The sequence below is a fragment of the Arachis duranensis genome, chromosome 10 (assembly GCF_000817695.3).
Source record: "Arachis duranensis cultivar V14167 chromosome 10, aradu.V14167.gnm2.J7QH, whole genome shotgun sequence".
Classification (NCBI taxonomy): Eukaryota; Viridiplantae; Streptophyta; class Magnoliopsida; order Fabales; family Fabaceae; genus Arachis; species Arachis duranensis.
In genome coordinates, this window is record NC_029781.3 from 105200999 (window position 1) to 105215450 (window position 14452).

General features: G+C 29.0%; 2 protein-coding genes across 2 annotated transcripts; both read left to right on the forward strand.

Annotated features, from left to right (window-relative positions):
* The first annotated feature begins 1220 nt into the window (after positions 1–1220).
* On the forward strand, positions 1221–3047 carry LOC107472031 (probable xyloglucan galactosyltransferase GT17). The gene has a single exon (XM_016091605.3). The coding sequence runs from the start codon at positions 1350–1352 to the stop codon at positions 2835–2837; it is 1488 nt and encodes a 495-aa protein (XP_015947091.1). The 5' UTR covers positions 1221–1349; the 3' UTR covers positions 2838–3047.
* A 3879-nt stretch (positions 3048–6926) lies between these two features.
* LOC107471749 (BTB/POZ domain-containing protein At1g50280-like) lies at positions 6927–9610 on the forward strand. Its single transcript, XM_016091241.3, has 3 exons — positions 6927–7020; positions 7132–8259; positions 9164–9610. The coding sequence occupies exons 1-3, from the start codon at positions 6958–6960 to the stop codon at positions 9587–9589; spliced, it is 1617 nt and encodes a 538-aa protein (XP_015946727.1). The 5' UTR covers positions 6927–6957; the 3' UTR covers positions 9590–9610.
* Positions 9611–14452: the final 4842 nt, after the last annotated feature.

Consider the following 14452-nt stretch of genomic DNA (forward strand, 5'->3'; position numbering starts at 1 on the left):
ACACGTAAAAAAAAAGGAAAAAAAAAACTAAACAAAAAATAAAATTGTTAACATTTATTGAAAACTTATTAAATATATATGTCCTTATATTTTCTATTCGGGTGCATTTAGTGAGACACTCCTTATTTGAAAGAAACAACTCATATTTATTCCCTAACATTTTTTTGGGCACTTTCATTCACATTTTTATAGTTATTATTGACACCAACAAAATGAATCACCCTGATCTGGGTTTTTCTAAAAGAATAAATTTGAAATAAGAGACACAGCATTTGCTTTAATTTCCTCTGTCCCCACCCTCTTCCATCTTCGCTCCCATAATACAGCTAATGAATTTTCCTACCTACTCCACCTATAAGGACAAATTTATATAAATTAGCATACATATATACATACTCCTATAATTTAAAGTATTATATAATAGTATTTTTTTTTCCCAAATTTAGTTGTCCTAATAGTTAGTTCATTAGTTTATTTAAGCAAATATTCAGTACTGTAGTGAATTAATCTTTAGCCTATTAGATTGGAAAATACCGTAAGAAATTAAAAAATATATATAATAATATTTTTTTGCAACAAAAATAAGATAATTTCGATGATAATTAATCTATCATGTCAATACATACAAGCCTCCGATTTTCTTTGAAGACTTACAAAGTACAAAGATATTTAATTTGTAGGATTATATATAATTATATATATTTGTAAGATGTGAAATTATTTTTTATCAATTATATGATTATATCTACCATTATTTAATTATTTACATAATTAATTTTTAAAATACCTATGTGAAAATAATTTTCGTTTTTGTTAATTAGTAACCAATATACAATAACACCAAAAATATTTTAGAAGTAGTGTATGAAAGTTAATTTCGGTAGATAATACATTTTAAAACAACATAAATTATGTGCATTTGTATTCAAAATCATTTATGAATTTAGCTCATATTTATGGCAAATATAAAAACGTTTTACATGTTATAGATTATGTTTTTAAAAAAAATATTTTTTTAAAAATAATGAAATTTTTAAGTATCAACATTGTTTTGACTCATTTAATTTATACTAATAAAAATATAAAATCCTTAATGAATATAGCTAAAATAACCAACATTAACAAAACCACAAAAAGGATAAAGATAATTTAATGGGAGGAGATTAGATAATAAAAAAATCTTCATCACAAATTCACAATATTATAGAAGACAGAGAGTTACTACTGTTTCTTCATACTTATTTCCTAGTCTTCACCCAATTGGAGCCACAATTTTCTCTCTCTCTCTCTTTGACTAAAGTTTCCATCACTTTCAACCCTGAATTTGTGCCTCTTCTTCCTCTTCCTCCATGTTCTTCAGAAAACCATCACCGACTTCTTCTCTAAATTACTATCTTCCATCATCATCAGACCTCTTCCCAAAAACCAAAGACAAAGATCCAAACATCGCCTTAACCAAACTCAACAAAATCAAGTACTTACTCTTCTCATTTCTCTTAATTGCCACGTGGCTCATTCTTCTTCGCTTATGGCTCTCACCAACCACAACCACGACCCTCACCACCACCACCACAACCACCCTCAACAACCACAACAAAACATGCGTCGGTTCATACCCATTCTACATCTACAACCTCCCTCCACAATTCAACCTCGGACTCCTCGAGCACTGTAACAACCTCAACATCTACACCAACATGTGCCCTCACGTGGCAAATAACGGCCTAGGACAACCTATCCTAACAACCGTAACTGCATTATCATCATCATCATCATCATCGTGGTTTGCTACGCACCAATTCATAGCGGAGATGATAATCCACGCGCGGCTCGAGAACCACCCGTGCCGCACGTGGGATCCAAGCGAGGCGCGTCTCTTCTACGTCCCCTTCTATGGCGGTCTCTACGCCTCCAGCGTCTTCCGTGAGGCTAATCTCACGCAGCGTGATTCCCTGGCCGTTGATCTTGTTGACTATCTCCAGAGTCTACCCTGGTTTAATATAAACGAAGGTAAGGATCATTTTCTTGCCCTGGGGCGAACCGCATGGGATTTCATGAGAACGCCCAGTGGGCCTGACTTTGGAGCCAACATTCTCCTAAACCTGCCACCTGTCAAAAACATGTCGGTGCTAACAGTGGAGCGACAACCCTGGCAAGGGAAAAATCAATTTGGTATTCCTTACCCTTCTTATTTTCATCCCAAAAGCTTAACAGAATTGATGACGTGGCAAAAGCAAATTGGTGACTCCATCAGACCTTATTTATTTTCGTTTGTCGGCGGGACACGTCACGGTTTAGAAAAAGCCAAAATACGCGACGAGATATTGAAGCAGTGTAAGAATTCTATGAAGTGTGAGTTGGTACAGTGTGGAAATGGTGCCAGCAAGTGCCATGATCCAATGGCTGTGCTCGAAGTTATGAGTAAGTCTAGGTTTTGCCTTCAGGCTCCCGGTGACTCGTTTACCCGGAGGTCAACATTTGACTCAATTTTGGCCGGTTGTATACCTGTATTTTTCTCGTCGCATACAGCGTACACACAGTATGCATGGTACTTGCCGGACGAGAAAAATACGTATTCGGTATTTATTGACGAAAATGATTGTGGTGAGGGGAAGAAGAGTATTGAGGAGGTTTTGATGGGAATTTCAAAAGAAGATGAAGAAAAGATGCGTGTGGCTGTGATAAATTTGATCCATAAGGTCACGTATATGCATCCTAACGCAAGTGTTGTTGAAGATGTTAGTTTTGGTGATGTTGTTGATATTGCGTTGGAGAGACTGTCTAGGATTGTTGAGGAAAAAATAAGTGGTAAGGATTTTGGAAGTGAGGAAGTTTAATTTGATTAGCATTATTATTTTTATTTATTGTTTTTTTCAATTGGATTTGTCCTAGATGTTATGTGTAGGTAAGAAACTAAATGTGAGGGGCTATGTTTGTCTATTTTTGGAATTTGATATGATCTGATGCTCCGAATTGTTTCATTGATATTTGGAATAATAATGGGAAGTATCAATCAAAAGATCACTACCTTTTAAGATTCATTGCTACTTTTAGTTTTGTATCTTGCTATTTTTTTCGTTTCTTGTGTACATATTTTTTAGTCTAATAGGATAAAAATTAATCCACAGTAGATTTAAAAAGTTTATTATTGGTTAATGAATTTTTATACTCACAAAATGAATGAGTTGACTATTTGACCAATCCAAATTAGTTGTATCTTGGATAGATTATATATGAACTAGTGTTCTTCAAAAAAAAAAAAAAATCATTCATTTTAAAACAAAATAAAATCTAGCGGTATGTGTGTTGGAGTTATTAGCTCAACCTCATAAGTCATAAGGTATGTGTTGAAGTTATTACTAGCAAAAGCTGCGAATGAAGGACATAGGAGTAAATTAGCTTCTTCTTTAATATGGGGTGTGACGGAGTGTGCACTTCATAGGGTATATTTATCACATGCTGCTTATCTGGTTTGTAAGGTGTTATGTGATTTTTTGTTTTATTTATTTATTTATTTATTCAATCGATTGTTAAGAAATAAACTTTACTACATGGGATTTCAATTCTCTCCATAGAATTGACCTATTACAAACACTTCATGTGGTATTGTTATTATAATTTATAATTACTAGTATGTTAATTAATATTCCATAATTCACTTTTTTATTGAATGTGTGTGAAAATATTAAAGGTGAAATCAGTCAAAATAATAAATACATTATACTCTTATTAAAAAATCTTCGATTTAAATTTTAGAAATTTATGGGTACATATGATGAACAATATTTAAAAAAAAATAAAAATCGTGTATCAAACACCATTGGCTCCCTATAGGTAGTGCTAGGGAGCCAATGACTTAAGTGTACAATGGGCTAAACCTTTGGTTTATGAATAAAATGAATATCACCCACACTATCCAGAATAACCATCCGAATACCAGGGATAATAAACATCTCATTTCATAAAATCACTCATCCTAAAAACTTAAGTTAATTTTGGAATTCATCAAGGATCGAACCCTTGACCTTTCGAATCTAGAACTCTAATATTATGTCATGAACCCACTCATCCTAAAAGCGTAACCTGACAAGATAATGTAACACTAATGGTCATATCTCTAATACTTCCTAAACCTCCATTGTACACATTGTATGCTTAGACCATTGGCTCCTTATACTTTTCATTTCATATATTGCCCGTTATAAAGTAAAAAAATGGGTGGATGGGGTTTTTGGTCTTAGATTTGGGTCAAAATCTGGGCCTGACCAAAAAACAAACTGAACGGTATAGACCCGACCCCGGATAAGAGAGGGTGGGTGGGTTTAAACGGCAATGGGAACTGGGAAGAGAACAACACCCTTTTTGGGCCCAAATACCCAAAATGGCAGGTGACACCATTTTTTCCTAGCCCATGACTAAGGTAGTACTAGGCCCATAAGTCCAAACAAAAAAAAATTGTGATTTAAATATAATTCATAATAGTTTTGAACAAAATTGTATAAGCAGAAACTGATCTGTAAATATCCTTTATTTAATATTTGTAATTTGTTGAATATATGAATAACTGAAGACAAACAAAATTCGTGAATAATAAGTAAAAAAGATTCCGAAGCACGCATATCATCATCAGCACATGCATAAGCAATGACTCAGATGCTGGCAAACGCTGGTTGTATGGGCTTCTTAATAAGAATCTAACTCAGATTATTATTGAGAGATTCACGAGCAACATCCCCAGCAGTTCACTTCATGAGAATCTAGCCACTCAAAAGTTTCTATTTTTCACTAATTTTTCCTTTCTAAACAGGTAACAACTCAATATATGGCATTGCTTTATGTACCAAAAGAATGCATGACATTAGGTAGCAGTCGGTGGAGACACAGAAACGGAAAGACTGAGATTTAGAGACAAAGACAGATATTGAAATAAATTTCAGTACTCTATTTGGTGCAAAATAGAAGTGAGAAATTGAAACAAGAATGAAATTCTAATTTAATTTGTACAAAGAATAAAATTGGAATTAATTAATTGAAATGAGGGTATTTTAAATATAAAATGTTATTAAAGTTTCGTCTTCATCTCTAAAAATTTTAATCCCCTGTATCTTTATTTTTTGGAGGTGATGAAATACTAAAATTTTAATAACAAAGACAAAAATTTTAGTATTAGTCTTTGTCTCAATACCTCAAAACAAACACTACTTTAGTATCTTAAACAACAAGCTTTGCAAAGAAAAACTTCTGATATATTTTTCCAATATTATGTTATTTTCTTTTATTACCCACTTAAATTATAGCTAAGCTAGGTAAAAAATCTTCCTTGTATGAAAAATTAGATAATTTTATCTGAAAAATTCAATTTGATTAATTGGCTTAGTTTAATATACTACAAGAATATCTGTTACAAAGACAATTTTCTTAATAAAAAATATTAAAAAGATAAAAAAATAACTAAAATTTGTGTTATTTAACATTTATTAATTTTAACAACACTTAATAAATACTAAATAAAATAAATTTTAACTGCTTAGCTAATTTTTTTTTTTTTACCAAACATTTTCATTCTTTGACTTAATCATTTTACTCATTAGTCTTTATTCAATTTAAAGATAGTCTAATTAGTAATTTTAGACCCATTTTTTACCAACCTTGTCAACCATTGATTTTATCTTGATTCCTTTCAAAAAAAAATTCCCTTATAGTTCTCATTGGTCCCATTCATTAGGTCCATGTTCACATGTTTAGAAAGTACATCCCTCAAGTAAATCCAAAGCCAAGTCATGCAATGCAACTAAATTTAACTGGCAGAACTCAGAACTGAAAAAAAGTGTTTATATTATTAACCAATATGCTTTGGTTTTGCTCTTCTTGAATTGTTGACCCTGTCAGACAAATTCAAACATAAGCCTATCCCATTTCAATAGCAAATAAAAATAAAAACAAAAAAAGAATCACTGTGGCTTTGTTTAGTAGCAGTGTTACTCTAAATTTTGAAGTAGAACAACTGGTCCAGCAATAGAGACAAGAGCAACAAATTAGCAAAATACATAAAATATATATTGTGACACACCTTTTGCTAATACAACCAAATTTGTCATACATGCATGGGGACCTTGTCTTATAATAGCCAAAACTATATAACATCAATCATAAATAATTAATAATAAGGCTGTAGAATCACGATACAAAAAGCATATTTAACATAAAAACAGAATATAATATATGTAGTTAATTATGAAAAAGAGCTTGGAAACAAATGGGATAGATCTCAATAATGAAGCATCTCCTTGGCTTGGATAGGCTTGAACATTTTCATGTACCTTGGCTATAGTAAATTTGAAATTGCACTTGAATTTAAAACTGCATTTATTTACAGATATAGAACACTGAAACACTTAAATAAGGACTAGAAATATAAAATTATGTTTGGCAGATAAAACATGAATAAAGATATTATGTATAAAAATATTGAATTAGTATACTTTATAGAAAAATACAAAAATATTAACAAAAAATACAACTTATTTTTTATTTTTTTATTATTTATCAAATTTTTATCATTATATTTTTTTATGAAAAAAATAAGAATAAATTAAGTTTTCATAATCTATTTTTCACTAAACAAAATATAAGAATATTAATTTTTGGTCATGTTTTCTGAACCAAACATAGCCTAATTGAATTAGGGTTAGCATGAGTGATAAACTAAAAAGTAAAAACTCAAATTATATCTCACACAAAGTGAGTTCGAGTCATACTTAATCGATATATAAATATTATTTTAAATATTTATTAAACTTAAGGACATACCCTAATCTTAGTGGAATAACTGATACCGAGACCAACTAAACTTTTATATATTCAAATTCATATAATGCATTTATATAATTATCCACAAGAATTAGAATTATTTCATATTTCCCTCTCTTTTGTTCAATGCACAATTAAGTGGCTACTATGCAGAAGCCTTGTGACTTGAAAATCAACATTAATGATGAGGAAATCTTCCTTTTGAACAAGGTACTCAACCTATTCATTATTATTTATATTTTCTCTTCTAATAATTGTTCTTAGATCCAAAGAAAAATCAAAAGGTGAAGACTGAAGAATCTAGTTCATCTTATTTTGCAGGAGGTTATGTCAAAATTCAGTGGAAAAATAGAGAGTCAAATCCAGAACAAGAACAATAATAAGATGATGATTGAAATGAATGATTTCCCATGTGGTCCAAATGGATTTGAGCTTGTTTCAATGTTCTGCTACAACAATGGCAAGATTCCAATCACAGTTTCCAATGTCCTTATCCTCCATTGCAGTGCACTCTACCTTGACATGACTGAAGAATTCTTCACCAACAATCTCATCCAACAAACAGAAAATTTTCTTGACAGAATCTATCATTGGACATGGAATGACACACTTTTGAGTCTCAAGAGTTGTGTTTCATTCCATTCCTATGCAGAAAACTGTGGAATCTTGGACAAGATCATGTTTGCATTGTTGGCAAAGATTGCTCTGAACTCTGATCCAAGCCTACTTCTGTTATCTCCTTCTTCGTCGCCGTCGTCGCCAGAAAACAATAACAAGAGGTTTTCTTTTCAGGCAACACCAAAGACTATAAGACAAAGTTTTCCAAGTAAAGCTTGGTGGTTTCAAGACATGGATTCTCTTCCTCCAATGATTATTGATAAGTTTCTCAGATGCATTGGCGGTTACAAGAAGCATAACAACAACTTAGTCCTCACAAGGTTCCTAATTGATTATCTGAAGAAATCAGTTCCTCCAAGTAGAAGCAAGAATGGTGAGTATTCGAGTATTGCCGAGACAGCTGCTTATGGAGTCATATTTGTTGGGAAGAACACATTTTCTTGCAGAACACTTTTCTGGGTGCTAAGGATTGTGTCTTGTTTTGGGCTTAGTGAAGGATGTAGAATGGAGATGGAGAAATTGATTGGTGGGAATCTTGAGCAAGCAAGATTGGATGATTTGTTGGTGTGCGGGAACCATATGGGGCTGTATTATGATGTTAATTTTGTTATAAGGTTAGTTAAATTATTTGTTGAGAGCAACAATAATAATAATAGTGAAAGTTTAGAGAAAATGAGGAAAGTTGGAAGGTTAATTGATAAGTATTTGAGAGAGGTATCAGCAGATCAGAATCTGAAGATCTCAAAGTTTCTTGGAGTTGCAGAGTGTTTGCCTGATTCTGCTAGAGATTGCTTTGATGGCCTCTACAGAGCCATTGACATCTATCTTCAGGTTAGTTCATCAAAATCTTTAGAAAATTTGACATATTTTACTATTTAAGGAAGATATATTCATATGCAGATAATGGTAATTAAGAGCTGAACTCGGTGAAGTTAATAAATAAGAGTTGTTAGATTCAAATAATTTAACGGTTTTTAACTATCAATTTCACGCAAAATTGACTGCACTTGAGTTTTCACTTAATTAAGATGATAATATTTATTATGTTAAATAATTTAATTAAATATATCTATTTAATTGATTTTAATTATTATTTTTACATAATAATATTTTTATTTAAATAATTATTCTACTAAACTGCTTAATATAATATGTGTATTATCTAATTATTATCTTAAAGGCAATTTTATACATCTTTATGTGGATAACCACAGTCTATTTTTACCTTTTTTTATTTCTTAAACAATCACCAAATATTTTTTTTCTTAATGTCTTATCATCACTAGAAATTCTTACGAAAGTAAAATTTGTTTGTCCAAATTTCAGTTCAAAATACTGAAATTTACCAATTTGGCTCAATATTATTATTATTATTATTATTATTATTATTATTATTATTAGCATGATTATGATGATATTCACTGCTACGGGAAACGAATTTTGCCAAATGTCTGTATTACTCTAAAAAATGTTGTACATACAAAAATTTAAATAATCTAAAGATCGAAAAAAAAACTGCATACTCTTATAGTCTTATAAATGTATACATAATTAAAAAGTTTTGTTCAGTTCACTAATATTATTTTTGAATAATCTCTCCACAACAATTACTTCTTTTAAAAATTTTAATTTTGTAAATGTATTGCTTTGATGTTAGTGACTTAGTGTTAATAATATAATTTTTATATTTAATTTCTAATTCAATTTTTTCTTGGTGGAACTATTCAATTTGCAGTCTCACCCAATGATTCCATTTGAAGAAAGATCAAGATTGTGCAGATGTCTTAATTATAATAAACTAAGTTTTGAAATTTGTAAAGATCTTGCAAAAAATCCAAAAATACCCCCAAGAATTGCAATGCAAGCACTTATTTCCCAAAAAGCAAAAATTCCACAAAGTGTTTTTGCAGTTAATGAAAAGGGCATAATGGACCATTCACAAATAATCTTGTACAATGAGTCCAACACAAACAACTTGTTCTTGGAAGAGAAAGAAGACATGAGACTAAACTTAGAAAGCATGCAATTAAGAGTAAGGGAGTTGGAGAAATTATGCAACCAAATGAAGAATCAAATGTCAAGGTTTGGTGTCAATAGTAGTAATAATAATAATGGGTTGCTTAGTCCTTCTTGTTCTGGAAATGGGCATAGATTCTGTTGAATAGATATTAGTGTAAATTCTTGCTTGGTTGTTTATATATGGCTAAGATATATATTGATATTTCATTGAATTGTATAAAAAATTGTATTGTAATTTTGATTTTTTTTTTTTTGAGTGTTTAACCATACGTATATATTATATTGTAGTACTTGCAGGGTTTAACATTATATGAAATATTTAGTTACGTAAAAATGATATTATTTTTGAAAATAAGGTAACAGACGTGGTTAATTGTGTTGTTCGATCATTCTATTGTGTTAATAAATTATGTGATAGTTAACTTATATTATTGATGGTTATATATCAAAAATGACATAAAAATTATTTTAATTTATATTTTTATGTTTTATAATTATAAATTGTTTGTTCCACTTCAAATGTTAAGCTCTCTCTTAAAAAAAACGGATGAAATAAAAAAATTCTTTCATCATATATGATGATACTTAAAAGTTAAAACTACAACATAACTTAAATTATGAATGAAGCTAAAGAGTAATTGGTGCATTAAGCTTTATTGTTGATAAATAAAGTGGAAAATTCCTTTATCATAAATTAAAGTAATTGGGGTTTTGAGGTTTTAGCACGGCCAGACATGAATTTAATAGTGGCATTTGGTGTTTCTCATGTACATGTTCACCTATATTGGGCTTAGACTTCTTTATTGAAAAGAAATTACATATATATATATATATATATAGCAAAGATAAAGAAACTTGAATCTGCGATTTTTTAAGTGAGTATGGAAAGATTATACATTTGAGTTATAATTTATTGGCTTACTAAAAAAGAACTTATACATTATAGAATATAGAGTATAAATTATATCTATAACATTTTTTATCACTAAAAAATCATTTGATATTATTTTTTATATAAATCAAAATTGATGATTATATATAAATTTAAAACGCACATGAACATGAGAGGATAGAATATAGTTCTATTGATATTCATTTTTTTTAAGATTTAACGATACTAAATATACACTAAAATTAGCTATTAGTATAAAATAATATTAAAATATAAAATATATATTGAAAATAAATTAAATTATACATATATTTAAACACAAATACATTAGTGGCTGTAAATATAACTATTTTTAACGATTAATATATGAATGATCATCGTCTAAATAAACAAACATAACTAAATATTGTATACAATAATTTAGGCAATTCAGCCTATCAAAATTAATCACATTAAATTTTTTTAAATATATGGTTAGTTGAATGAAAAGAAGATTCAGAAAGTATCAAATTAGAAAAGAGGATGAAATAAAAAATTGACAAAGAGTAAAAGATAGAAAAAGATTTAGGAATATTATTAATAAAATAGTCTAATGAAATTTATATATAAATAATTTTTTTATGGACATAATATATAATAAAATTTAATGACATCTTTTGATTTATGTAATTGATTTTATTTAGTGAGATAAGATTTTGTTGTTGTTGTTATGGTTAGTTGAGTGAGACGGTTTGGTTGGTGTGCCAATTGGCCAAAGCCTTGCTTAGTAGGTGTTTGATTGTTTCTAAATAAACAAATGAAGATTGGGATTAAGATGGAAAGAGTCCTAATTGGACGCAAATTGGAGCCTAAATCACGTCATGCAATGCATGTTGTTATTATCTCATTTGACTCCTTGCCATTGTCAACACTCTTATGCAAATCAACCAGTCCCCACTCCCTACATCATCGCCACATTCCCATGACATTTGAAATTACAGACATGCCCCTAAGACATGCAATCTTTATGCTTAGTCCACTCTTGATTGTCAAATCCTAGGGGCATTTCCGTCACTCCGCACACCAAATAGGGCCAGTTAGGTGCTGTCTCCACCGGCATCAGTTGGAGATTCCGTTATTTTGCGTCTCTTTTGGTGCCAACACATCGGATTTATCGTTGCAAACTTCCAATTACGCGTTGAAAATAGGCCAACAAACACTTTTTTATTAAGGAGAATTGAAATGGACCAAACACTAGCAAAGGTAAATGCTGATTAATAGTTTAATACAATAACACTTTCCATGAATAATAATAATAATAATAATAATAATAATAATAATAAATGTATATCATCATTCTTATTTTAATTTAGTAAAAATTCAGGTGGTTAATTTCATGTCAAATTGATAGTTGAGAATTGTTCTGATAAGGATACTCTCTTCGAATTATAAATCGGTTTCACACTATTTGACTAAATTATTATCTATTTAACGATCCTTAACTATCATTTTCACGTAAAATTAACTGCACTTAAATTTCTACTTTTTAATAATGTTCTTTTTTTATAAATTCATACAAAATTACAATATAAAAATATCAGTTATAATTAGAGTGAATATCTCATTCAACTCTTGATAATTATCTCGAAAGAACAACGAAATTCTCAAGAAAAAAAAAACACCCAACTCGGTTTCTAATCTTTTTTTAGACTGATTAACCCTTGTAAAAAAATAACATTAATTTTTTTTTGACATAAGAACTAATCAGTCATATAAAAATAAATCTGAGAAACTGAGTTGGTATTTTTTTTTTGTCAAATACCTCGTTATTACTTGAGGTAAGTGTCAAAAGCTGTTTTTAATTTTTCTCCTATAATTATATATAGAATGACTTTATCATTATCCTTATAATAGAAGCAACAACATAAGAAATTTTCAAAATAAATCACCATAATTAAGGCATTGGTTAATTAAGAATTTTTGTTTTCAATTTTTAATATATTATTAATATATTCAATGCATTAAAAACTTAAAATATGTATATTTTCTGTTAATGATTATCTTAAAACGTGTCTTTAAAGCACTTATTAGCAAAACACTAAAAATATTAGTTAAAAGGAAAAACTGAAAAAATTTAGCTCCTTCAATGTATTCAATATATATAATTTTTTTTAAAAAGTTACATTTAATTTATATTTTTCATTCAAAATTTTACTTATAATGTCCATGAAAATTGTGTGAGGTACTTATTAGCAATATCCTTCTATTACTATAAAAGGCAGACTAATTACTTTTCAATTAAACTATAATATTTTTTATCATCCAATGATTGACTTCATTTTATGGTAATACAATTATTGACTTGGTTAATGCACCATTTAATTCCCGTCAAAATGAAAATAATTGTACCATTTTATGGAATAAGAAAAGAACATATATTATAAATTATTAATAAATTGGTTAAATAAAATAATTAAGAATGGAAATGTCTAATTTTTTTAATTCATAAAGAAGTTTAAATCATTTCCCACTTCAGGCAAACATACAATTAAAACACTCATTCTAGTAATGTACTAATAAAATACACATATTACAATCACCTATACCATCAAAACAAAATTAAAATTAAAGATTTGACAAACATAAATACATATTAAGGTTATTAATTGAAATTTTTATTAAAAATATATAAAAATAAAAAATAGCTAACTTGCACATGTTAAAAATATAATAATAAAATATTTTTAAATTTTTGATGTTAGGAGAACATTATAATTTTTGGCTATTAGTTAGTTAGTAATGTTTAAAAATATGAGATAAAATATATTATTGAGTTACTAGTTAGACTAAAAAAATTAAATTAACAATTAAATAATAAAAAATAAATAAATTCTAACAGGATTGCTACACATCCAAGTATTTTTTTTCATCGAAATCTATTCAAGTAGGTCCAACACCAACAAAAACTACTCTCATTAAAACAGCGTCATTACACGTGCTTTTTCTTCTTCTCTTCTCCGCGCTTCTTCTTCTTTCAAATTCAAATTCATGCATACATCCTCTTCTTCTTCTTTCGAATTCACGCATACCTCCTCCTCCTTGTGCACGCAGATTCTTCTTCTCCTCTTTCGTTATTGTCATCATGCAATTGCTGAATTGAATTGAATGGACGCAGGTATTCTGAATTGAATTGAATTGATATATCTAATTTGTAGACACGTGTGTTTTGAATTTGATTTTATATAATAGATAATGTTCCGTTCATTTATTACTATACAATTGTTTCACCTTAATAACGTGTTCGCTTCATTATGCAGAAAATTGTTTTAAATTTGATTTTATATAATGGATAATGTTTCATTCATTTAGTAATATACAATTGTTTCACCTTAATATTCGGTTTATTATGAATTGAATTGAATGGATGCGGGTGTTTTGAATTGAATTGAATTGATAATTTTTAAATTGTGGACACACGTGTTTTGAATTTGATTTTATATAATGAATAATGTTTCGTTCATTTAGTACATAATGTTCCGTTCATTTAGTACTATACAATTGTTTCACCTTCGATTCATTATGCATAAAGCTCTTTTAAATTTGATTTTATATAATAGATAATGTTTCGTTCATTTAATACTGTACAATTATTTCACCTTAATAAATTTATGAATTGAATTGAATATACCCAGTGTTTTGAATTAAATTAAATTGAATTGATAAAAGAGGAGGAGAATAAAAAGGAAAGAAAAAAATCTGCGTGTACAAATTTGGAAGAAGAATAAGAGAAGAAGAAGGAGAAGAAGAAGAAGGGAAGAAGAAGAACCGCAAGAATTTGGAACAAGAAAAAGAAATAGGAGGAGAAGGAGAAGCAAAAAGAAAATGAGAAAAAAAAGGAGAAGAAGCGCTTAATTTAAAAAGTTACAATAATTTAAATAGACTTAGACAAAAATTTTATTTGAATGTAAAATTTTATTCTAGTTCTAATAGCTCTAATAAATTTTTTTTAAGAATATACCTTTAAAACACAAGTCAGCAAAATCCAAACAAAAAAGTAAAAGACATGTATTCTTAGCTAGCTAAATCTTAAAATTAAAACACTCGTGAATTCCACGTGCAGTGACACACATACAT

Coding starts and splice junctions, on each gene's coding strand:
- LOC107472031 (XM_016091605.3), top strand. CDS start 1,350: ATGTTCTTCAGAAAACCATCACCGACTTCTTCTCTAAATTACTATCTT.
- LOC107471749 (XM_016091241.3), top strand. CDS start 6,958: ATGCAGAAGCCTTGTGACTTGAAAATCAACATTAATGATGAGGAAATC. Junction 7,021..7,131: donor AAATCTTCCTTTTGAACAAG/GTACTCAACCTA, acceptor CTTATTTTGCAG/GAGGTTATGTCAAAATTCAG. Junction 8,260..9,163: donor CCATTGACATCTATCTTCAG/GTTAGTTCATCA, acceptor TTCAATTTGCAG/TCTCACCCAATGATTCCATT.